Source organism: Chlorocebus sabaeus, chromosome 26 (assembly GCF_047675955.1).
Source record: "Chlorocebus sabaeus isolate Y175 chromosome 26, mChlSab1.0.hap1, whole genome shotgun sequence".
NCBI lineage: Eukaryota > Metazoa > Chordata > Mammalia > Primates > Cercopithecidae > Chlorocebus > Chlorocebus sabaeus.
Genome location: NC_132929.1, coordinates 21,112,113 through 21,138,273, shown reverse-complemented (window position 1 = coordinate 21,138,273; position 26,161 = coordinate 21,112,113). Strand labels below are relative to the sequence as shown.

General features: G+C 41.1%; 1 protein-coding gene across 2 annotated transcripts; it reads right to left on the bottom strand.

Annotated features, from left to right (window-relative positions):
- Nucleotides 1-1,213: 1,213 nt before the first annotated feature.
- On the bottom strand, nucleotides 1,214-20,326 carry AFG2B (AFG2 AAA ATPase homolog B). Of its 2 annotated transcripts, none has more exons than XR_502039.3 (8): nucleotides 19,144-20,326; nucleotides 17,165-17,350; nucleotides 11,812-11,970; nucleotides 7,327-7,536; nucleotides 6,279-6,500; nucleotides 4,698-4,828; nucleotides 3,416-3,541; nucleotides 1,214-1,809 (listed from the first exon to the last, which is right to left on the bottom strand). XR_502039.3 is itself a non-coding variant. In XM_008016758.3 (8 exons), the coding sequence occupies exons 1-8, from the start codon at nucleotides 20,230-20,232 to the stop codon at nucleotides 1,642-1,644; spliced, it is 2,262 nt and encodes a 753-aa protein (XP_008014949.3). In that variant the 5' UTR covers nucleotides 20,233-20,320; the 3' UTR covers nucleotides 1,216-1,641. The 2 variants fall into 2 exon arrangements, 1 of the variants encoding a protein (XP_008014949.3); XM_008016758.3 differs by having other exon boundaries at nucleotides 1,216-1,809; nucleotides 6,308-6,500; nucleotides 19,144-20,320.
- Between the last annotated feature and the right edge of the window lie 5,835 nt (nucleotides 20,327-26,161).

Sequence of the window (26,161 nt, the reverse complement as noted above, 5' to 3'; positions counted from 1 at the left end):
AAGACATCTAGCTCACAGCTAGATGTCTGAGTTAAGGGGTTCAGGCCAGGGTTTGTCAGGTGCAGGATGGCTGCCTTGTTCAATAAGATCAATAACCAACAAAGAAAATGTATAGTAAGAATTCCAGTAAGTTTTCTAGGTATTTTCCTATACTCAAAAGCAAAGGTCAGTGTGTTAGAATAATTTTGAGTATTTTATACCTATACATCAGGTTTTTTCCTTAATTATTCCCAATAGTCCTGGCTGCACTCAGCAATAGGAAACTTTCCAATAACTCCTTAACATTTTATGACTTCATACATTTCATGCAGTAGTCTCTCATCGTACCCTCTACTTCTTTTGAAGCACTTCTTACCATTGTAATTAATTCACTGACAATTTGTCTGATGCCTGCCTTGTTCACTGGATGTTCCAGCACCCAGCTTAGCACCTTGTGAGTGGAGAATGGCCTAGTAAGATGTTTACCAGATATTGTTAGGTGAGAAGAACAAGAGTTATGCGGTATCATTCCTTTCTGGTTTTAAAAATTATCTATACATGCGTGAAGGACTGGAAGGTTAAACACTAAAGGATTTTTTTATGTTTCTGTATTTTCTAGTATTCTAAATTATTTTGTAATAAATGAAAATAAAAATGTACATGTAACCTGTCTCTTTAAAAACTTTAAACTACTTGCAACTACAAAAGGAAAAATAGCAATATAGTGGAGAAACCAGACAATACTGCAAACAAATGATCAAAATTAACATCAATAATGTACAGATGTCATGTGCCTTCAGCTGTGATGCTCTGAGAACACAATGCCCCTATGTATGCTCCATCGGTAATACATAACCTGCATCTACCATGACAAAACATCAACTACAAGTCCAGGAATGAACTGTTCAGTAAAATAATTGGTCTATACTCTTCAAAAATGTCAGGGTCAAGAAAGATTGAGAAACTGTTTCAAGTTAAGAGGCTAAAGAGACATGGTGACTAAATGAAATGTGTGATCCTAGACTGGATCCTGTAACGGGGAAAATTATCATACAGGACGTTATTGTGACAATACATGAAATTCACTGGATGATAGATTAGAATACTCAGTATTAAATTTCCTGAATTTAGTCATATAATAACCTTATTTGTAACAAATATACACTCAAGTATTAAGGGGGGGAGGGGACATTATGTATATAATCTATTCTCAAACCACTCAAAAAAAAACTGTGTGTGTATGTGTGTATGTACAAGGGGTGGGGAAGACAGAGAAAGCAAATGTGGCAAAATGTTAAAAATCAGTGAATCTGGGTTTGAGCACATAAAAATTCTTTGTACTATTATTGCAACTTTTCTGTAAGTATGAAATTATTTCAGGGTTTAATAAAAAAGCAATCACCCAAAACCAACCACCCCTTACAACAAAATCAACACACACATACTTTCTTCCTAAATTACAGTATTTTATTTAATATGCCTTTTAAAAATAAATGAGCCTTAGCTTATCAGGCACAAGGTTTTGTGTTTTTTGTTTCTTTGTTTTTATTTATTTACTTACAGGAAATACAAACACAAATTCTAAAAGTGTGACGTTGCAGACGACAGGCAAGTTCACATTTCAATTAATGTGAACAACTGAACAACAGTGTAAGGTGATTTTTAAATACCTTCCAAGTTAGAAAATCCTCCTTTCTTAAATAAGTTTTCATATAAAGCCAAGTCCTTGTGACTTAACGATGGTTTGACAGTCTTAAGTGATTTTAGAAAGTGCTCTTGTTTCACTGTAGTTGTGTCTAGTCCATTTTCTTGCAGAGCCAGCAAAGCAGCCTATTAAGAGACAAGCAATAGAAAACAATTTCTTTTTGCTTTTTTTTGAGACAGAGTTCGCTCTTGTTGCCCAGGCTGGAGTGCAGAGGCGTGATCTCGACTCACTGCAACCTCCACCTTCCGGTTTCAACCCATTCTCCTGCCTCAGCCTCCCGAATAGCTGGGATTACAGGTGTCTGCCACCACACCTGACTCATTTTTGTATTTTTAGTAGAGATGGGGTTTCACCATGTTGGCCAGGTTGGTCTTGAACTCCTGACCTCGTGATCCACCTGCTTCAGCCTCCCAAAGTGTTGGGATTACAGGCGTTAGCCACAGCGCCTGGCCTCTTTTCTTTTTTTTAACAATATATGGTAATACTTTAAACTCTGAATGGAAAATCTCAGCCTCACTTCATAGGATTCTAATTTTCATGTCACTAAAAATATTATGCTAAAAAGTTAAATAAGGTGATTAAAAATCCACTTTGTATACCATAACCTCTTTTACATTAATGGGAAAAAAGAAAGCCTTACATGGGAAGAAAGAAAAAGCAAGTTGTAGATTAATATATATTTTATGAACCCACATGTACTTTTAAAGATGAGAGAATATCTTCCTAATGGTGAAGTAGGGAAGAGTCTTCAGCCAGCACTTATTATAAAGGAATAGATGAAACACATACCCTATGACCCAGCAATTCTCCTTGTAGCTAAGTATGTTTACAAATAGACATAAGTAGACATGGGAACTAAGAGGCATGTACAAGGCTGTTCACAGCAGCGTAACTCATAACAGCAAAAAAGTAGAAACCCAGATACTCCAAAATAAAAGAATGGATAAACAAATGTAGAATATTCGTATACTAGAATATTATAAACTATGTTACACACAAAACCATGGATGAATTTCTTTTTGGGTTAAAGAACCAGACAGAAAACAACATATACCACATGCTTCCATTCATATAAAGTTCAAAAGCAGACAAAACTAATCCCCACTGTGGGAAGTGAGGACAGTGGTTCCCTTGTGTGTGTGTGTGTGTGTGTGTGTGTGTTTTGGGGGGGGACAGAGTCTTGCTCTATCACCCAGGCAGAAGTACAGTGACATAATCATGGCTCACTACAGCCTTGACCTCCAGGCTCAAATGATCCTCCCACCTCAGCCTCCTGAGTAGCCAGGACAATTAAAAAAAAATTTTTTTAGAGACAGGGGCTCCCCATGTTGCCCAGGCTGGTCTCAACTCCTGGGCTCAGATGATCCTCCTGCCTTGGCCCCAACCAAGTGCTGGGATTACAGGCATGAGTCACTAAGCCCAGCCAATAGTTCTCTTTCAGAAGAAGGTAGGTGACAGAGGTTGGGAAAGGACCCAAAGGAAGATTCTGGAGTGTTGATAATGTTCTATTCCCTAAAGTAGTGATTATAAAAATGTGATCATTTAATTCAATGAACTGTACCCCTATGATCCGTGCATTTTTCTGAATGTTATATTTAGTAAAAGTTTACGAAAAACTTTTTTTCGTAAGCCTGTACCACACAGGCTTTTAGTAAATACTGCTGAGTGAATGAAGATTTGAAAAGATGAAGAAATGTTTTGAACCACAAATTTCTTCACTAATTAACTTACTTCTGTGCAGAGGTTTCTAAGATCAGCTCCAGAAAAAAAACAGGTTGCTGCTGCTAGGTTTTCTAAGGAGACATCAGGACCTATTGGCATGTTTTTTGTACAGACTTTTAAAATAGAAAGCCTGCCCTGGAACAAAATAAAAAACAATATTTTAAATCTTATAACATTTATGTTTGACACAATGATTTATTAAAATATTTTTAGCTTGAGTTTTCTTTCACATTACCGAGAAAGTATATACAGGGGTTAGAAAGACTAAGTCATCAACGGCCCGTATGACAATGGTAAAAATCATGACATCATAAAAAACTTATGAATCTCTCTCTTTTTTTTGAGATGGAGTCTTGCTCTGTCGCCCAGGCTGGAGTGTAGTGGCACGATCTTGGCTCACTACAACTTCCGCCTCCCGGGTTCAAGTGATTCTCCTGCCTCAGCCTCCCGAGTAGCTGCGATTACAGGTGCCTGCCACCAAACCCAGCTCATTTTTGTATTTTTAGTAGAGACGTGGTTTCACCACGTTGGCCAAGCTAGTCTCGAACTCCTGACCTCAGGTGATCGGCCCGCCTTGGCCTCCCAAAGTGTGGGATTACAGATGTGAGCCACCACGCCCAGCTGAATCTCTCTTTTGGGTACAAATAATACTATTAGACATGGCTTAAGAAGCAAAATACATGAATTATCAGATATAACTTAAAGGTATAACAGATAATAAATTTTATTTTTCTATCCCTTCAAAACTTGATAAAAGCTCAAGGAACAAAAAAATTCACTCTGTGCCTTTCACCCTGCCTGTCAGTGGCTCTGGATGTTAACAACAAAAAATGTACTGGTTGACCACGATACACTGCATAATCTCTGATATCTCAGGTTTCTGCACTGTACTTCAAGGACAACAAATTTACTGGTTGACCACGATACACAGCATAATCTCTGTGATTTCCGACTTCTGCACTGTACTATAAGGATGCTGACTCAATCTTCAAAGCTCTTTTAACACTTTATGATTCCTCTACTCTAGTTGTAAAATAATGCTGAGTTGACTCCGTATTTAGAGTCTGCCACAACACATACAATAACCACCTTATATTTAGACTTATGTTTCTCTGTGAACAGGATCAGAGTATCCAACAAAGGCAGATCAAAATTATGATGCAATGAAAGGAAGGAAGGAAGGCAAGGAAGAAGGTGGAACCCAGGGTGAGTAGAACACCATGCACACCTATATCCAGACTGGAATTCCATTCTGCTGAGCTCACACACAGTAAATGTTTACAATGATTACCTTGTGATCTGGAGGTGGGATATAGATGATCTTATCTAATCTTCCAGGTCGTAACAAAGCAGTATCTAACACATCAGGTCTATTTGTTGCTGCAACAATCATGACACTTCGGTTAAAAACTTCTTGAAACTCTGAGGGCAAACACACAACAAAAAGTAATTTCAATCAGTTGTTAGTAAGTTTTTAAAAAATTATAAATCAGAAGGTCTATTTAAATTGAAATAGGGATATCCTTTTCTTGGGACCAGAATGCTTATATCCCCTTTCCAGACCAGCTTCTTGATATCAAGATATCCCAGAAACAAATCATTAATCGAAGAAGTACTTTGTGTGCATGGCTAAGGGAATACCTAAGAGACATTCTCCGTATGAAAACTTATGAAAAGCCTTATCCCAAAGAGGAGAACACTCATCTGGTGACTTGAGTGCACCTGAGCCTCCAATGAAGGATTACACTGTAAACGGGCTACCTGAAAAGACAGATATGTATGACCAACAGGTGGAGATATATGGTTACAGAAAAGTCTTGACTCTCATATCCCTAAAGAGTCGAAGATTTACTGGACTTTTTGTCTGTGAAATGACAATCTAAGTTGCAGGTATGCAAATCCTGGATAAAGAAATGTCTAAAAGCAGACAGAGAAAGGCTTTACATATACTAAGCATTCAAAATCATTTGTTGAATAATCAGGCAACTCTCCAGTGACATAATCCCTCAAAGTACTAAGTTCCCTATGTTTGCAAGTAGTTTAGCAGATGCTGGGTGAATACCTGTCAGATGTTATAGAAGGAATTCCTGTATTATGGAATGATTTGATTACATAACCTCGTGGGTACCTCCTAATTCTAGTATGACACGCTCCTAAGGAGTGTATGCAACAATCCCACGCAACAATTTTAAAAATAGGAAATGAGTGAGAACAAGAGAGGAATAAAAGAAAAGAAAAAGTATCAGGGATAATTTAAGGATACCAAACTCTATCTGGAGAAGAGACTCAGAAAGAGAGGGAGGGGACTTCCAAAGGCCATTTTAATTCATTCAAACCAAAGAAATGCATTTCTCAAGAAAACTGGAAATTTTCCATTACTAAGATTATTGGAAATAATATCCTTTGTCATTCATTCATTCATTCATTTATAGATGGGGCCTTGCAATGTTGGCCAGGCTAGTCTCAAACTCCTGGCCTCAAACAATCCTTCTGCCTTGGCCTTCCGAAGTGCTAGAATAACAGGGGTGTGCCACTGTGCCCAGCCTACATAAAAATTTTTAGAAAGAAATGAATACTGGTTTCTTAGGACATGGAAACAAGACCTTCTCTATTAGCAATAAGAAAATTATATTTCTCATTCTTAGGAAAAATAAAATTTACGTTCTTATATTTAAGATAACTTATTATAAGATGTACCTCACCTTTTCTAGCCAAATCACAATTTTTATTAGCTCTAAAAGCCCTAACAAAGTCAAACTGAAATTATAATAAATCCTTCTACAAGATGAATTCAGTGTAAGTAAAGCTATAGCATATATGCATTCTATTTAATGTTGGCCTGGATTTTAGGTGCATTCTGGCTAATAAATACCTCTTCATTTTTCAGCTCCTTGTATTTACCCTGTTGACTTGATTTACTTCCTCTTCTCTCTATTGTCTTAAGTCCAACACCATCTAATTCATTCAGGAGAACAGAAAGAACTCGTTCTTGAACATCACATCCTGTCTTGCTGGCTGAGCGAGCTCCCAAAATTGAATCAATTTCATCTAAAAACACAATTGCTGGAGTACTTGCTCTTGCTTGTTGAAATATCTTTTGTTAGGAAAAAAATATTAAAAAGCTATATGTTATACATTAGTCATGTGAATGTATGCTTTCCACATTACTATTTATAATTCTGTTTTTGAGACAGTCTTGCTCTGTTGCTCAGTTTGGAGTATAGTGGTGCAATTTCAGCTCACCGCAACCTCTGCCTCCTAGGCTCAAGCAATTCTTGTGCCTCAGTCTCCCGAGTAGATGAGATTATAGGTGTGCGCCACCACACCCACCTAATTTTTTTGTATTTTTAGTAGAGATGGGGTTTCGCCATGTTGGCCAGGCTGGTCTCAAACTCCTGGCCTAAAGTGATTCACCCGCCTTGGCCTCCCAAAGTGCTGGGATTACAAGCATGAGTCACCACGCCTGGCCACTATTTATAATTTTTAAAATATATAAAAAAAGATTCTGAATGTCTAGGAATTGGGGAACGAGTAAATAAAATAAGAAACAATGGAGTATTATGTAAGAGTTAAAAACCGTATTTTCAAAGAATTGATACTATGGAATTTCAAAAGTGGTAATATTAAGTTTTAAAAAGCAGGATAAAGCTATAGATATATAAAACCTACTCTTGATTTTATTTAAAAAAGAAAAAAAAGACAAAGGAAATTCACCAAAATGTAGAAGTAGGAGGATTACGAAGGAAATTACGAAATAAATATTTCATATTTACACTTTCCTATATTTTCTAAATTTTCAATAAACATGTACAACTTTTTTAACTGGAAAAAACATTAGTAATATTTTAAAAAATGTTTGTCCATAAGAAATGAAATAAAAATTCAAAAGTAAATTTAAACATATAGGGAAATAAACAAACCTGAGACAAGACTTTTTCTGAATCTCCAACAAATGGTGAAAACAGATCAGCTCCACTCACTGAAACAAAAGAGCAGTGACAGCTTGTGGCCAGGGCTCTCACCAGAGTGGTTTTAGCACATCCAGGGGGCCCATAGAGGAGAACTCCCTTCGGTTGTATCAGGCCCATCCTAACAAATTCCCGAGGGAATTTCAGAGGCCACTCAATGCTCTGAAAGTACACAAAAAGAGAAGAGTTGTTTTAGTGTAATAATAAAATGTCAAATCATCCAGTAAATTCATTTGTTCATTTAACAATTCTCAGGCTCCTGTTATGAGCTGGAAACAGTCCATTCTCCACACTGCAGAGAGCTTCTAATTTGAGTCAGGTGACATCATTTCCTGTTTAAAATCCTTCAATGATTTACTATTAGAACGAGAATAAAATCCAAATCAAAACTCCTTACTCACCACAGCTGACAAGGCCTTATATAATCTGACTATCTCCTAAACACTTAGTTTGTTCCCATCTCAGAGCCTTTCCTTGCTTTCCTCGCTTTCCTCTCTGCCTGAGCGTTCCCCTGAGATCTTCATGTGGTTATCCCTCATCACTCAGGTCTCAGCACAGGTGTCAATTCCTTGGAGAGGTCTTTCCTAACCAGCTGGTTAAAGCGTAAGCCCCCCTCCTCCTACTCATTCTCTATGCTACTGCCCATCCTTTACTTTTAAAGCACTTATTCACTATTATTATTTTTCCACGTTGGGTTTGTCATTCTACTCTGCTAGAACATAAGCAAAGCTCACCTTAAAATCCCCAGCACCTAGAATGACACCTACCCAAAGGAGGCACTCAGTAGTAGTAAACTCAATATATTGTGAATGAGTCCTAATTACCTTTTAGGTAAATGGTTTTTAGCCATTTTAATCATTATTTTACAGATGCAAAAACTCAGGCTTAAACGAAGTTAAGTAATGGCGTTGAAGTGGAGATAGGAGCCAGATCACAACAAGCCTTGAAAGCTTTAGTCTGCACTGAGGAAGCAGTATGAAGAATGGACTGGAAGGAAATGAAACTAGAGGCAGGGAGACCAGTTAGAAGTTTCTTGCAATGATTCAGTCTACAAAAATAATAAGGCTGGAGTGTCACAAGCAGTGAAGATGGTGTGGAAGGGATAGATATTTGAAACATAAAACAGAATTGTACTTTACATAAGGACAAAGTTCTAATGCTATGCCGTTAGAAGACAGATTTCTGACTTAGGGGATGGGGTGGTTAGCTGTATTAACTGAGGTAGGGGATCCAAGTGTGGCGGCAGAGCTGACTAGCTGAACTTTGGACATGCTGAGTTTGACATCTCTGGGGTTATCCAGCAGGTAGGCAGCGAAGTAGTTCTGATGATTAGAAGAAATGTCTACTCTAGATATACAGATTTCTGAGTCAACAGTTTTCAGGGGTCAGTTGATGCTGCGGACATCAAGATCATCATAAAATCACCCACAGCTCCAACAAGAGGACTCCGGGAGCCTCTTGAGCACTAACATTTAAGGCAGGGGAGAGGGGTGCCCAGAAAGGCAGAAAAGCTTAATGTCTCAAAGCAAAGGAAACAGAGTGCTTCCAAGAGGAAGGTGTGGCTAATTTCTCTCACGCATCTTGTAAAGATTAAATAAGACAATGCATAAAAAACATTGGCACCTATTATAAATGCTCTTATCCATGGACTCAAAAATTCTAGGGTTCACTGGAGATAGAGCTCCTGGCTAAGATGAAAAAATTTTAATTATTACTTATATATCAGTCTGTTATGTGTGTGGTTAGAGAAACCTAGTTCATTAGGGCAGGATCACATGTAGGCGAATTGGCAAAATCAATTTCTGAAACTGTAATGCAGGTGAGAGGATCTGAAGAGTTGCGATCTGAAGAGTTGTGAAATCCATTATCAGGTAACCATCTTGTTCATTTCAATTTTGTGCTTTTACCAGTCCCTGTACTGCGTCCATTTAATGTCTTTTAGATCAGATATCCAGGCAAACTAAGGCCTTCCACCTATATCTGGTACAGCCCAAACTAAGAAGAATTTTTACATTTTTAAATGCTTGAAGAAAAATCAAAAGCATATTTTCTGACATGTGAAAATTATATAATTTCAGTGTCCATAATTTTATCAGAATACAATTACTCATTTACATATGGTCTACAGCTGCTTTGATGCTACAATGGCAGAGGTGAGTGGTTGTGAAGTTTAAAACATTTACTGTGTGGCTCTCTCTACAGAAAATTTGCTGACCCATTTTAGATTATAAATTGATTTTTCTTTTTTTTTTTTTGAGATGGAGTCTTACTCTGTCCTAGGCTGGAGTGCAGTAGTGCGATCTCAGTCACTGCAACCTCTGCCTCTTGGGTTCAAGCGATTCTCCTGCCTCAGCCTCCCGAGTAGCTGGGATTACAAGACTGCGTCACCACACCAGGCTGATTTTTGTATTTTTAGTAGAGACAGGGTTTCATCATGTTAGCCAGGCTGGTCTTGAACTCCTGACCTCGTGATCCTCCCGCCTCAGCCTCCCAAAGTGCTGGGATTACAGGTGTGAGCCACTGTGCCCGGCCTATACATTGTTTTTGTTTTTTTGAGATGGAGTTTCACTTTTGTTGCCCAAGATGGAGTGCAGTGGCGCAATCTTGGCTCACTGCAACCTACACCTCCCGGGTTCAAGCGATTCTCCTGCCTCAGCCTCCCGAGTAGCTGGGATTAGAGACACGCACCACCATGCCCGGCTAATGTTTTGCATTTTTAGTAGAAACAGGGTTTCTCCATGTTAGCCAGGCTGGTTTCTAACTCCTGACCTCAGGTGATCTGCCTGCCTCAGCCTCCCAAAGTGCTGAGATTACAGGTGTGAGCCACTGTGCCCAGCCAAAATTTTTTAAAATATTTTTTTAAAGACACAGGATCTCACTCTGTTGCCCAAGCTGCAGTGCAGTGGTGCAATCATAGCCCACTGCAGCCTCCATCTCCTGGGGGTCAAGGCTCAAGTGATCCTCCTGAGTAGCTAGGACCACAAGCAGGTGCCACCACACCTGGCTAATTTAAAAAATTTTTTTGTAGGCCAGGCATGGTGGCTCATGCCTATAATCCCAGCACTTTAGAAGGCCGAGTTGGAGGACTGTTTAAGCCCAGGAGTTCAAGGCCAGCTTGAGTAGCACAGTGGGACCCTCTCTCTACAAAAAATTAAAAAATTAGTCAGGCGTGGTGGTATGCACCTGCAGTCCCAGCTACTTGGGGAGCTGAGGCAGAAGGACTGCTTGAGCCCAGGAGTTCAAGGGTACAGTGAGCTGTGTTTGTGACACCATACTCTAGCATAGGTGACAGAGCAACCATGTCTCAAAAAAAATTTTTTTTGTAGAGATAGGGAGTCTTACTATGTTGCCCAGTCTGGTCTTGAATTCTTGGCCTCAAGAGATTCTCCTGTCTCGGCCTTCTGAAGTGCTAAGACTACAGGTTACACACTTTGTTTTTTTTTTTTTTTTTTTTTTTGAGACGGAGTCTCCCTCTGTCGCCCGGGCTGGAGTGCAGTGGCCGGATCTCAGCTCACTGCAAGCTCCGCCTCCCGGGTTCATGCCATTCTCCTGCCTCAGCCTCCTGAGTAGCTGGGACTACAGGCGCCCGCCACCTCGCCCGGCTAGTTTTTTGTATTTTTTAGTAGAGACGGGGTTTCACCATGTTAGCCAGGATGGTCTTGATCTCCTGACCTCGTGATCCGCCCGTCTCGGCCTCCCAAAGTGCTGGGATTACAGGCTTGACCCACCGCACCCGGCCCACACACTTTGTTTTTTTCCCCCCAGACAGGGTCTTTCTCTGTCACCCAGGCTGAAGTACAGTGGTAGGATCTCAGCTCACTGCAACCTGCGCCTCCCAGGTTCAAGTGATTCTCCTGCTTCAGCTTCCCAAGTAGCTGGCATTATGGGCACCTGCCAGCATGCCCAGCTAATTTTTGTATTTTTAGTAGAGACGAGGTTTCACCATGTTGGCCAGGCTGGTCTTGAACTCCTGACCTCAGGTGATCCACCTGCCTCAGCCTCCCAAAATGCTGGGATTACAGGTATGAGTCACCGTGCTCAGCCTTAGGTTATGAACTTTTTTCTTTTTAAATAGAGACAAGGGCTTGCTATGTTGTCCAGGCTGGTTTTGAACTCCTGAACTCAAGCAATCCTCCTCCCTTGGCCTCCCAAAGTGTTGGGATTATAGACATGAGCCACCACACCCAGCCTTAGGTTATAAGCTCTTTAAAGCAAAAACAAAAAAAGAGAGGGTCGAGGTGGGAAATTAGAAAAACCAATTTAGACATTCATAGAAGTCCAATTAAATAAGGACTGAAAAGCAATCATTGGATTTAGATGTTAGGATCACATTAGTGACAGCAGAAAGAGTAGTTTCAGTGCAGTATGCTGTCATCATAAATGCACAGAATGTTAATCTGTAATATCCTACTGGATTAAGTAGATTATCTGTCTTACCTGTTTTAACTTCAGTTTTATATCTTCAAGGCCACCAATCTGCTCCCAGTCAACAGGCTTGATATCCAACAATCCAATGACGCTTCGAAACGATGAGGGTTGAATATTTTTAAAAGCTTCAACGAAGTCTGTTTCATCAATCACAGGATTGTCCTGGTTCTGAAGAAATACACCCAAAAAATCAAAATTAAACCAAAAATTAGGTTGGTCTTTTTTTACAGCACAATTCGTTTTTTAAATCTTCTTTTGGATTTGTAATTTTGTTATCATTATAAAACAATTTATATAAATAGTATAAAGAATAAACGTCTCCCTGCCAATTCCTGCCAGTTAATTCTGAAAGATGTCATCAGTGTCTTGTGATTCTTCCAGTATGTTATGATAATAAGCATACAAATATCCTTTTAAACAGATACACAAATGGAACCATACTATATCAACCTGCACTTTTCTTCTTTCACCTTTTCATGTCAACTAATATAGTTCTTTTCATGTCAACTAATATATATCTTTTCATGTCAACTAATAAAGTTCTACGTCATTCTTTTTGACAATTCCATAATACACTACTGAATTTACCCCAACTACACCTTTCTGACAAACATTAGTTCATCCCCAGTCTTTTGATATTAAAAACGAAGCTGCAACTGAAAAAGTCTCTGTGCTCATGTTCAAGTATTTGTTCGAGACAGGGTCTCACTCTGTTGCCCAGGCTGGAATGCAGTGACATTATCATAGCTCACTGCAGTCTCCCAGGCTCAAGTAATCCTTGCAACTCAACCTCTGGAGTAGGTAGAACTACAGGTGTGAGCCACCAAGCCTGGCTAATTAATTTTTTTTTTTTTTTTTTTTTTGAGACGGATTCTTGCTCTGTTGCCCAGGCTGGAGTGCAGTGGCGCAATCTTGGCTCACTGCAAGCTCTGCCTCCTGGGTTCATGCCATTCTCCTGCCTCAGCTTCCTGAGTAGCTGGGACTACAGGCGCCCACCACCACGCCTGGCTAATTTTTTGTATTTTTAGTAGAGATGGGGTTTTACCGTGTTAGCCAGAATGGTCTCGATCTCCTGACCTCGTGATCCGCCCGCCTCAGCCTCCCAAAGTGCTGTATTACAGGTGTGAACCACCATACCTGGCCAAAAAATAAATTTTTTTTTTTTGGTACAGATGGGGTCTCCCTATGTTGCCTAGGCTGGTCTGGAACTCGTGGGCTCGAGCAATCCTCCCATCTCAGCCTCCCAAAGTGCTGGGATTACAGGCATGAGCCACTATGTTCAAACTCATGTTCAAGTATTTTATGTAATAATTTCCTCAAAGTAGAATTACTGGGTTTACAAGTACACACATAAACATTGACAGCTATTACCAAATTGTTCTCTAAGGAAGCTGTATCAATTTACTCTCCTTCAATAACATGAAGCTGTGTTCTCTCCACACCTCTCCAATACTGGACATTAACAAACTCTCTCTCTCTCTCTCTCTTTTTTTTTTTTTGCGGAGTCTCGTTCTGTCACTCAGGGTGGAGTGCAGTGCTGTGATCTTGGCTCCCTGCAGCCTCCGCCTCCTGGGTTCAAGTGATTCTCATGCCTCAGCCTACCAAGTAGCTGGGATTTATAGGCATGCACCACCACACCTGGCTAATTTTTGTATTTTTAGTAGAGATGGGGTTTTCCCATGTTGGCCAGGCTGGTCTCGAACTCCTGACCTCAAGTGACCCACCTATCTCAGCCTCCCAAAGTACTGGGATTATAGACATGAGCTACTGTGCCTGGCCCATTACCAAACTCTTAAGTGTCTGCCAATATGACAGAAGAACCAGTACTCATTCATTACTGTGTTAACTAAATTTCTTCAATTCAGAATGAGGTAGAGGGAATATTGGAATTAGAAAAATTGCCTTTTTTGCAATCATGATATTAAAGGCTGTTATGAGCAAGAATTGGATGCTACATTGAGGGGAGTTTATTCTTTTATGAGACAGGGTCTTGCTCTGCTGCCCAGGCTGGAGTGCAGTGGCATTGAGGCAACAGCTCACTGAGCCTCGAACACCTGGGTTCAAGTGATCCTCCTGTCTCAGCCTCCCGAGCAGCTGGGACTACAGGCATAAGCCACTGCACCCAGCCTGTAGTTTGATGAGGAGCAGGATATCTCCAAGTGTTTCCCCATAGATTTCTCATTAGTGGCAAAGGGAAAAAAACAGCAGTTACACAGTGGAGAAACTGCACACCACCTGAACTAGCTGACAAAAATTAGCATCACCAGTGAGGAACCAATGAACACCCTGTACCTCTACATGTGAGGCTCTAAGGACACAATACTATACATGACCATGCTGTGGTGACATACAGGAACATTCTGTCCTTAGGAAATAGACATTAAAATGTTAAGGGATAAAATGTTATGATATATGCAACCCATTCTCTCAAATGGTCCAAAATAAATAAATACTATGTGCATATAAATATATATATACAGAGATGAGAGAGAGAAAGAGAAGAGGACGAGAGGCAGCAAGAAAGAGAGCAAAAGAGAATGATAAAGCTTATTTGGCAAAATGTTAAAAATTGGTGAATTTGGATAAAAGGTTTAGTGGAAGTTCTTTGTAACTATCTTGCAACTTTACTATATGTTTTAAATTATTTCAAAATAAAGACAATAATTTTAAAAGAAATCAAGGTTGAAGATTTTTCGTGTTTATTGACATTCCTTTTATTGTCAACTACCTGTTCATATCCTATTACCCATTTTCTCTTGGACTGTTGGTCTATTCTCACTGATTTGTAAAAGTTCTTTCCAAATCACAGAAATTGGACTAAAAGTATTTTTCCTAGTCTGACTTTATAGTATTGTTTGCCACCCCCAAATGGTCAAATCAGCAAATAATTTCCTTTAGGGTTTATGTTATGCCTAGAAAAGTCGTCTTCACTCTCAGCTTATATTTTGGAGACTTTTTACACTCTCCTTGATCATTCTAGTGAAACACATTTTTGTTAGTTAAAAAGTCCTCAAAATTTTATTAAAAATGTCTGTACTGTATTTATTAAAGTATTTGCCCTCTTAAATCTAATTCTAAACATCTAGTTGTCCACAAATTCCCATTTTCATAAACAAACTGTCTTGTCTTATTTGTGAACTGATGTGAAGTGAATCTGTATGTATAGAGCTATTCCATATTCTCCCAAAAGTGTTAACAATTGCCATCTCTGGAAAGTGACATTTCAGGTAGGCAGTTCTTTATAATTTTCTGTCTTCATTTCTCATGAATAACACTATCACATACTTAAAAAAATAGCCTTTTTAACTGGCTGACAGTATCAGATGTTAGGTGTCTGATGTCCAAATACTAACTAATCTTTAGGTAACACCAACTGGTATTTGAAAATCTCATTTATAGTTCCAGATCATGTGTGTACACATTATTTTACTTGATTCTTTGGGCATATACATTCTTTCCCCTCTGTGTATGTGTGAGTGTTAAACTACATTTCTAATCCTTTAATAGGAATACTTCACAAAAAGTTTAACAAACTGTAAGGTATCCCTTATCTGCCCTGGCATAGGTAGAGGTAGGGGAAGCCCCTCAGCTGGTGGGGGAAAGAATAAAAGATGGAGCCAGTACCTTCCCAGTTGTCTCTGTCCCTTCATCCTTTTTGCCTTTCTTCCTTCCACTTCCCCTTGGTTGTTTCTGAACTCAGCCATCAACTGTGGTAACTACACCTGAGCAGGCCCCTCCTGAAGTAGCAGTGGGCTCCACCCTGGGACGACAGCAGCTGACTGGGCCACCTAAGTCAGAGGTGCTTACGGTCAAACCTGGAACTTCAAAGCAGAGGAAATCCTAAATGTAAATCTCCGTTCCCATCTCCTGTTTACTCTTACTGTCTCCCTCAAAAGACATGTATTCTCACACCTTTACACACAGAACTTTAAAACTTCAAGCAGTTTTGGTCTAAACCTACAAGATGAAGACTTAAAAGATCACTAGAAGATCACATAACTCCTCCCCACCTTCGCTGTAACTGTAGAAATAAAGGAAAGGAAATGAGGCAAGGTATAAATTATTTAGGTAAAAAGGCTTTTCAAAATTTAGGATAACAAATCATCTTTTTGCATTTTAAGATGAAAAGACAATTTTGATGTTACACATGAGATTGAAAACTCTGTTTCAGAATCCTTAGCCTGCTGAAATTAGTTTTTTCCTGAACGGGTTTAAGGATTCAGGACTATTTATTATATACAAAATACTGGATTTTCCAACCAACAATGTTAAAAAGTATTATATTTAATCTAATATCTTAAATATTGTTAGGAAAGGTAGTCATGAATTACAGACCTGCAGGCCAAGGACAAATTGAAATACAATTCCAAGTGCCCAATCTTCTCCTAGGTTAGAAAAGTTTATGTCTCCCACTAGATAACTTATTAACACCACAGGGAAAAACGGTATCTTGACAATGGAGAAATCTCACAGCCACCACCTTATCCAAGAAATCAAAGTTAACTTCACCAGTGATAGAAGAGAAACATATCATGTGCTGCCTAATAGATGCAATGAGAAAGACACAGGATCATTTCTATTATATTCCTGCCCAAAATGCAAAAACTGAATTGAATCATGAAGAAACGTTAGTCAAACCCAAACTGAGGAATATTCTACAGAATAACTGACTCTTAAAAAGTTATGGTCATAGAAGAAAGCCTGAAGTATGATTCTAGATTAAGGCCTATTTAAGTACAAGTATTGTGTCTGTGTTAATTTTCTCAGCTTGATCATTTGTTTGACTTTTATATAAAGTCTTTGTTTCTCAGAAAGATACACTTATGTTTTCAAGGGTAAAGGGGCATCATGGATGTAGCATATTCTCAAATATTTCATTATATATATGTATATATAAAAGAAAATACACATGAAGAGAAAAGAAAATACACAAGAGAGAATGATAAAGCAAATGTGGCAAATGTTACATTTGGAGAATCTGGGAGAAGGGTATATGGAAATTATTTGTACTGTTTTTGTAACTTCTAAGTCTGAATTTGCCTCAAAATAAAAAAATTCAAATAAAAAAACTCTTTGATTCTTCTGGGGATGCATTATTTCTTGGTTGCTCTGGGCTTCAGCACGAGGGAGTTACTATAAGAGTAGAGAACACATTTACTCAGTAGACCCAGAGGACTCAGCCCTTTATCCCCACCCTCAATCATATACTATTTATATAGCATTGAGATGTAAAATGTATAAGCAACAGCTGTGGAAGCTATCAAATGTTCTAAGGAAATGTACTCACCATTTTTTTTAACCCCCAAATTAATCTGTTACCATAACAGATTAACACAGATGTTCATAAATTAACACTTCTTACCTTCTCACTATGAAGGAGAGCATGCATGGCAGCCTCCCTACAGAGTGCTGTCAGGTCGGCACCAACATAGCCAACTGTCATTTCTGCAAGAAGGCCCATATCAACATGACTGGAGATGGGCATCTTTGAGGTAATCGCTTGCAGAATTTCCTTTCTTTGTTTAAGTGTGGGAGTCCCAATGACCACCTATATGCAAAGCAAAACAACAAAAAAAGAAGTTTATAGTTTAAAATATATTCTTTTTAAAGTTGATCTCATGGATGGAGGTAGACAGCAGAATGAATAGCAACCAGAGACTGGGAAGGGTTGGGGGGTGAGGGGATGAAGAGAGGTTGGCTCATGGGTAGAAACATACAGTTAGATAGAAGGACTAAGTGTAATGTTTGATAGCATAGTAGGTTGAACACAGTTAACAATAATTTCTTGTATATTTCAAAATTGCTACTGGAGAGAATTTGAAATATTCCCAACACTTAGGTAAGAAATGATATATGTTTGAGGTGATGGATATCCTAAACACCCTGATTTGATAATTACAAATTATATGCAGGTGCCAAAATATCACATGTACCCCAAAACATGCACGATTATGTATCAATAAAAATAGATCAATTAAAGTTACCTCCAAAAAAAAATTATATATGTGTGTGTGTGTGTACACATATATATATATATATATATAATGTATTCATTTTTGAGACACAGTTTCACTCTGTTGCCCAGGCTGGAGGGCAATGGGCACCATCGGCTCATTGAAACCTCCACCTCTTGGTTCAAGTGATTCTGGCGCCTCAGCCTCCCAAGTAGCTGGAACTACAGGCACGCGCCACCACGCCCAGCTTATTTTTGTATTTTTAGTAGAGACGGGGTTTCACCATCTTGGCCAGGCTGGTCTCGACCTCCTGACCTCAGGTGATCCACCCACCTCAGCCTCCCAAAGTGCTGAGATTGCAGGCGTGAGCCACCAAGCCCTGCCAAAATAATAATATATGTTTTTTATGCTGATAAACATGTACGACAATTTAGTGACCCATTTTGGAACTAGTACCGTGCACTTTACGCATAGCTTAGATTCTGAATATATGAAAATCCTAATACTCCAGGAGTAACACTGGCTAGAAGGTTGCACAATGAAAATTCTATGTCATTTAACAAGTTTTTGTTATTTTTAACAACACACAAAGTTCTAGAAGCCAGGCATAGATAGCTAGGTCCCTGCTCTTAAGGACACAAAGGTACTAGATAGTGCAAGGAGGAAATCCACTCAAGTCCTGAACTAACTAAAAGAGTGTAATTATCATTTCTCTTTTGAATCCTATCACAAAATAGAAATATCAGTCACTAAATTTCAAACGATTCTTTAGCATTCAAGTCAATTTAGGACCAAAGCTTATAAAATAGGACAGCTCTGAATATTCAACCTCCCTGACAACTCAGGGAGCAGTTGTGGGTACTTTCTTAATTGTGGGATAGGGTGCTGGTGTTATGACAAGGAATGAATAAATCCAGAAGAGTTAATGCCTGCTTCCATTTAGTTCTTCCCCGCCTTCTCCCTTTTTATTTCAACACACTTACTTCTTGAGGTTATCCTTCTTTAAATTCTCATTCCAAAACATGAGTTTAACATGCTTGTAGGTGAACAAAATTCTCTTAAGAATTAACATTACTGATTATAGGACTTGCACAAAATTAATCCGTAATGGCCACCCCGCTTCCCAAAACAATTAGGCTCTGGGGAAATACAGGTCCTGACTCACAGATCCTGACTCACAGGTCCTGACAATCTGACTCTGGGGAAACACGGGTCCTGACTCACAGATCATAGATGGGCAGAGAACGTGTTCTTTGCATTGCAAAGCGCCCCACTCCAACCTCACCGATGCTCAAACCTAAGAGACAAACGCCTCCGGGGCAGCCAACTGGTGCCAGAAAAGGCCGAGGTTCCACCGACAGTGGGCGAACCCGCCAAGCCCATTCACCTCTCGGTCAAATCTCCCGGGTCTACGCAGCGCTGGATCTAGAGCGTCCGGCCGGTTGGTGGCTCCCACAACCACGACCTCTCGGTCCCCACTTGCGCCGTCCAGCAGCGTCAACACCTGGGCCACTACGCGGCTCTCAGGTGCTCGACCGCCCCGCCGGGGACACAAAGCGTCCACCTCGTCCAGGAAGAGGAGGCTGGGCCCGCGGCTGGCCAGCTCCCGGGCGCGCTGGAAGACCCGCCGCACGTTCTCCTCGGTCTCCCCAGGCCGGGAACCCTGCAGCGCGGGGGCGCTGACTGCCAGCAGCTCCGCGCCCGCCTCGCGCGCCACGGCCCGCACCAGCTGGGTCTTGCCCACTCCGGGGGGCCCCGCCAGGAGCACCCCGCGGGGCACCGCTAAGCCCAGCGAGGCCAGGGCGCGCGGGTAGCGGAGCGGGAAGTGGAGGAGCTCCCGCAGCGAGTCGGCCGCCTCCGAAAGACCTCCCAGGGGCACCTCGGGCTGCGGCTGGGCTTCCGACGGAGGCTCCCCGCCAAGGCCGACGCGAGTGTGAGGGGTGACCAGCCCAGCGGGATCGGGACTGGGCGTTCCGCCGACGATGTGCAAGGCAGCCACCGGGCCAGGAGCGCCCGGCGGAGCGACCACCACGTGGCCCAGGGAGACCGGTCGGTTTCTCAGCAGCTCCTGCGCCGCCTCCAGCACCGCGGCTGTATTAGGGGCGCCAGGCGCGCCCGCCAGCTCTCGCAACACCGGCCACACGGAGACGCGCCGCAGGGGCGGACAGGGCACTAGGAGGAGGTGGCTCAGGCTGAGACTCCTCCGGGATCTCGGCGCCCCGACCGCCGCCCCGGGGCTCGCGCACAGCGGGTCCAGCTGCACAAAGCCGTTCGCTCCGTCCCGCCGAGGCCAGACAGTGCAGAGGCAGGAGCCGCCGTCGGGTAGCGAGATCTTCACTGCTGAGCCCAAGCGCGCGCCCAGGGCGTGGAGGGCGGCCGGGCCCAGGCGGCAGCGCTGGGTGCCCCGGTCTCTAGCGTCTAAGGGTAGCAGCTTTAAGAGAGGACCTTCCGGGAAGGGATCCGAGTCCGGAGCCATTGCACACAGATCAACCAGGCAAAAGAAAAGCAGAGCAGGAAATCCACCCGGCCCACAAAGAGTGGAACACCGAGCTCGCAGGCCGGAAGCAGATGGCGCGCATGCGCTAGGGAAGACTGCGTTGCCAGCCGCTGAGTGAAGGCCGAAAGGGCCAATGGGAACATTAGACGACGCATTTATCCCTGGGTAGACCGTTGGTGTCCGCTTTCGTGAAATCGAGTTTCCCACCCCAGAGCTTTGCCGAGATGGTCTTCATTACAGGTGTCTGGGAGGCAGCGTAAGCTAACTTCACTAGGTCATTAAGCATGTACTTTGGTGGTTACTTATATTTTGGAAGTCACCGGCGTTACATTCTGTTTTCCTGGCCTTCGAACTGGAGCATCAGTACTGCCGCTGTTGGAATAGCAACCTAGAGACTTTGCTATTTTGTGAACAAACTCCAACTATCCTCATGGACACAGAATTTTGGGTGCTCTGGTGCAAATATCTGAGGTGACTTGGCATAGCTGAGAATACAGCCTTGGGGCCTTCGATAATCGGCGTTCCAATCTGGGAGGTCCAGGCACAACCCTGCCTATGGAAAAGCACCAGCATAGTGGGAGGGAAGCACACTGTGGCACTTAAAATCCCTTGTAGAGAGGAGAGAAGAAAAACTAGGCTACCTGATGGATTTGATACACACTGATAGTATATTTGTTCTGATTTCTGATATTCTTTTTAATATTATTTGGCAACAAGTTATCACTACTTAAGTTCATGCGATCAATGCTTGCTGTCTAATTGAGGCACAACAGTGTTGAGTCCTGTATTAGAGGCGATACCTGTCTACATTATTTATTTATTTATTTTTTTTGAGACGGAGTCTGGCTCTGTCGCCCAGGCTGGAGTGCAGTGGCTGGATCTCAGCTCACTGCAAGCTCCGCCTCCCAGGTTTACGCCATTCTCCTGCCTCAGCCTCCCGAGTAGCTGGGACTACAGGCACCCGCCACCTGGCCCGGCTAGTTTTTTGTGTTTTTTAGTAGAGACAGGGTTTCACTGTGTTAGCCAGGATGGTCTCGATCTCCTGACCTCGTGATCCGCCCGTCTCGGCCTCCCAAAGTGCTGGGATTACAGGCTTGAGCCACCGCGCCCGGCCTACCTGTCTACATATTAAGACAACTGCCTGCTTTTTGTTTTTTTTTTTTTCCACCTGCTTTCTGCCTTTCCTCTCCCTTTCGCACAGGGGATTCCTTTTTATCAGCTGGAATACATTTTCTATCCTTCTTAATTGCCTTTAAAAAAGAACTACAGATATTCAAAGACAAGAAGATACACCTTGTTTTTATTTGACTTACATCTTCCTATCTCTATTTTTCCCACTTTCACCACAACCCAAATTTGTGAGTTGACAAAACTGATATTTTAGAGTTCTTAAGTTGCTGGGGAGGTTTGTTTTTTCTATCTATGCAAATAATCAATTACAGACTGTGTAGTAATATCTTATCAGTGGGAAGTACTGTCAGATCTGGGATCTTAAGACCAATGCCAATTCCTGATCTCATTCTATCCAAACTTCATGGCAGACATGACAGACTTCTTGACTCCACAGTAACTTATCTGGTCTCTGCTGTACTTTTCTGCTTAAATCGATTCTGGAACAACTTAGGGATCAGAAAATAGCAGGGGAAGGTCTTGAAATGGGTAAGTAACCCATTACTTCCTGTTTTCTTTTTATCTCTTAATCCCATTGGCTTCAGTTCTTTTTGGTTTTGGGACTTTTAAATAACAGCTTTGCATTTTCTGGGAAAAAAAAAAAAGCCATCGTTTTTACTTACTCCTAAAGGTGTGAATAACATGCCTATCAAGTTATTTTACATATATCTTGTACAGAAGCCTGTACCTCATGGAGTTCCTGAATAGTTCCAAGAAGTTTTGAGGATCTGGGAGAGGGAAAGAAGACTTACTGAGGACATGATAACTGTCTTAAATATGTAAAGGAGTTAGTAGATTTACTTATATTTACAGTGCAGAAATGGCCAAGAAGTAAAGGTTTAATGCAGTGGAATAACCAAAGCCAACATAGGGAGCCAATAAAGTTAAATCGGCCTTAAAGTTTTCTGAATTGGTTTAAAACAGAGTCACAAACTATGCTATTAGGAATATGATAAGGAGGAAACTACATGTTGCTTTGGGTTGGTCTAAGAGGCTGATTTTATACAAGGTCAAACAAGAACCCTCTGACCTTATAGAATCCATATGCACAGGAAATATTCTTTCACTTCACTCTTTCCCTAAAAGATGCAGTCTTTACCATAGGTCGCAAACAAAAGCAACAAGGAATTCTGTTACTGGGCCTTCAGCTCTTACCCACTCATTCTAAGCAAAACTGTAAATGTCTTTCCCAATCAACCAGTAAAATCCATTCTGTCCCTTTAGGTCTAACCATTTGCAACACTGATTTCATCCATATTTATCACTGCCATTCAGTGACATAATCTCCTTGTGGTAAACCATTCTTTTTATTTTTAAAATTTTATTTATTTTTTAGACAGTCTTGCTCTGTCACCCAGTCTGGAGTGCAATGGCGGGATCTCAGCTCACTGCAACATCTGCCTCCCAGATTCAAGCAATTCTCCTGCCTCAGGCTCCCGAGTAGCTGAAATTATAGGTGCCTGCCACCACACCCGGCTAATTTTTGGATTTTTAGTAGAGATGGGGTTTCACCCTGTTGGCCAGGCTGGTCTCAAACTCCAGACCTCAAGTGATCCACCTGCCGCGGCCTCCCAGAGTGCTGGGAGTACAGGCATGAGCCACTGCACCTGGCCTCCTTGTGGTAAACCATTCTAATGGGACTTGTGTGGCTCTTTTGCTTAGTGGTTTTAAATCTGACCAGAAATTTGGTAATTCTATGAATTGAAGAACATCTATTAAAGCACCAGAATTGAACCACTAGAGGGAGTCCAGAACCAACTAAGCCTGAAGGCTACAGGATTGTTAGGACATTGGTGTTCTCAACTGTGGTTTCCAACTTGATTTTCCCAGGATCCTCACCTAGATGTGTGAAGCCATCTGTTGTCTCTATATATTAACTGGCTTAGTCTGTTCAGGTTGCTGTAACAAAATACCACAAACCAGGTAGCTTATAAATAACAGCAATTTATTTCTTACAGTTCTGGAGGCTGGGAAGTCAAAGACAAGGCACTGGCAGATTCCAGGTCTGGTAAGGGCCTACTGCCTGGTTTAGAGACAGCTCACTACCCGCACATGGTGGAAGGGACTAGCTAGCTCTCTCATGTTTGTTTTATAAGCACACTAATCCCATTCATGAGGGCTCCACTCTCATGACCTAATCACCTCCCAAAAGGCCCTGACTCCTACTACCATCATCTCAAGGGTTAAAATTTCAACAAATGAATTTTGTGGAGGACACAAACATTGAGACCACAGCAGTAACTGACTTATTCTCACATAATTTTCACATGCCTCAAGCCATGTAAAACTCAGTTTCTAAGTTAAAATTTAATTTCTGTGTTAAGTATAAAAATGAGACCCTTCCTAAATCCAAAATTTAGTGGTAGGTCAAAATCCAAACTGATGGAATTCATCTTGCCATAGCCTAGAAACATTTCTAGCTTTAAATTGTTTCAAATAGCTTTGCCAAACAAAATCTTTTGTGAGATTTTCCCAAAGATACATGTAACAAATAGTTTCTCTTTATGTCCTTTGCTGCTTTCAAGGTTACAATCTAATTTTAATTAACTATAAAAATTCTTAATTAGCTTTAAGTCTACAATTCAAAAGAAATAATTGGAACCTGTTTCTTCTTGAGGATAATGATCACACATGATTTTTGTCCCTTCAGCATTTTATATATATATATATTCCTGTACATGAAAAAAATCTAAAGAAAATGGTTAAACCAGTAGCATGAGTCATCTGTAGCTTAAATAATGTTAATCTTTCCTGCATTTCCATTTTTGTGTTATGTTCAACCCTAATATATTTGAACATTAGCAATGATTATGAATTGTAATAGATAGAGATTTGTTTAACCACCCTTGAAAAAGCATGATTTTCAAATACTTTCATCTCAACAGGCTCATGTAGATGTAGTAAGTGATTTATTTCCACAGATACCTAATATGCCAAACCTATGTTCTTATCTTAAAGTATGTAATGAAAATCCCCCTGAATAGGACATTGTTAAAATTGTTCTTTAGAATCTTCCATCTTTACTCTTTATCTTGTATCCAGGTTAGAATTAGTCTTTAGAGTAATTCTAGATATAGAATAAGTTATAGAATCCGAAGAAGGAGGATGAAAATATTTGCTGGATTTCAAATGACCTGCAGACTGTGGTTCATAGAACATCATTCTGAAAGTCTGTTCTTGCACATTTTCATGAAATTGCTTGATCATTTTTTTAGAAGTTAATTTTAAGGTAATTTTTCCCTATGATATTGATTCACACTTTTCAACTTACAAACATAATACATATTTATTAAAACAAATATTTATTGAACATCTACTTCTTGGTAGTTACTATACCAGAGGCTGAGTATTTGGTGGCAAACAACAACAATAAAAACACTGTAATCCTTGCCTTCATGAAGCTTATAGTCTACTGGGAAGTCAAACATTAAAGAAGTAAACAAGTGAATAAATCTGATAATTAAAGGTGATGAAAATTGCTTTGGAAGAAAGAAACAGAAAAGGGCTACTTTAAACAGGTATTAAGGATAATTGTTTTTCCTACCTTTTTTTTTTTTTTTTTTTTTTTTTTTGAGAGGGAGTCTCGCCTCTGTCACCCAGGCTGGAGTGCAGTGGCGGGGTCTCGCCTCACTGCAAGCTCCGCCTCCTGGGTTCACGCCATTCTCCTGCCTCAGCCTCCCGAGTAGCTGGGACTACAGGCACCTGCCACCTCACCCGGCTAGTTTTTTGTATTTTTTTAGTAGAGACGGGGTTTCACCGCGTTAGCTAGGATAGTCTCGATCTCCTGACCTCGTGATCCGCCCGTCTTGGCCTCCCAAAGTGCTGGGATTACAGGCTTGAGCCACCGCGCCCGGCTTTTCCTACTTTCATACACCGCTCAGCCACTCAACACAGCACTTCTGACACCAGGTGTTGGTTGGGGAGTTCCCCACATATCAAGCAGATTTTCCCACAGATACCACCTAGTGTCCTCTGATTCAATTCAGTGCTGAGACTATCTACCTGGAGATAGCATCAGACTCCACAGGTTCAGGGCCCAGTTCCTCAAGACTACCCCCCACTTCAGATGCCAATCACAAGTTCCAGGTTGTGACCAGTGCTTCTAACCAGGGACAGGCTGTAAATTGGGCTTCCCATGACTCCCTTCTTAGGTTCTATTAATTTACTAGGACAGCTCATGGAATTCAGGAAAACACATTAGTTACATTTACTGGCTTATTAATAAAGGATGTAATAAAGGATACAGATGAACAGCCAGGGTATATAAAGGGTGAGATCTGGAAGGGTCCTGAGTACAGGAGCTTCTGTCCCCATGAAGTTGGTATGTACCACATTTCAGGCACATGGATGTGTGTTTGCCAACCTGGAAACTCTCTGAACCCCATAGTTAAGGGATTTTTATGGAGCCTTCATCATGTAGGCATGATCAATCATTAACTAAATTTCCAGCCTCTGTCCCCTCACTGGAGAATGGAGGTAGGGGCTGAAAGCTCCAAGTTTATAATCATGGTTGGTCTTTCCAGTGACCAACCCTCATCTAGGAGCCAGGCAAGAATTGCCTTGGGTAGAACAAAAGACTGCTGCTATCACTCAGGAAAGTCCACTGGATTTAGGAGCTCCATGTCAGGAACGAGAGCAAAGACCAAACATTAGAACCAAAGATTCTCCTAGCACCCCTGTAACTCAGGAAATTACAAGGGTGTTGGGAGCTCTAGGCCAGGGACTAGAGGCAGAGACC

Coding starts and splice junctions, on each gene's coding strand:
- AFG2B (XM_008016758.3), bottom strand. CDS start 20,232: ATGGCTCCGGACTCGGATCCCTTCCCGGAAGGTCCTCTCTTAAAGCTG. Junction 11,971..17,164: donor CTCTCCTTCATAGTGAGAAG/GTAAGAAGTGTT, acceptor GTATTTCTTCAG/AACCAGGACAATCCTGTGAT. Junction 1,810..3,415: donor TTAGAAACCTCTGCACAGAA/GTAAGTTAATTA, acceptor GTCTCTTAATAG/GCTGCTTTGCTGGCTCTGCA.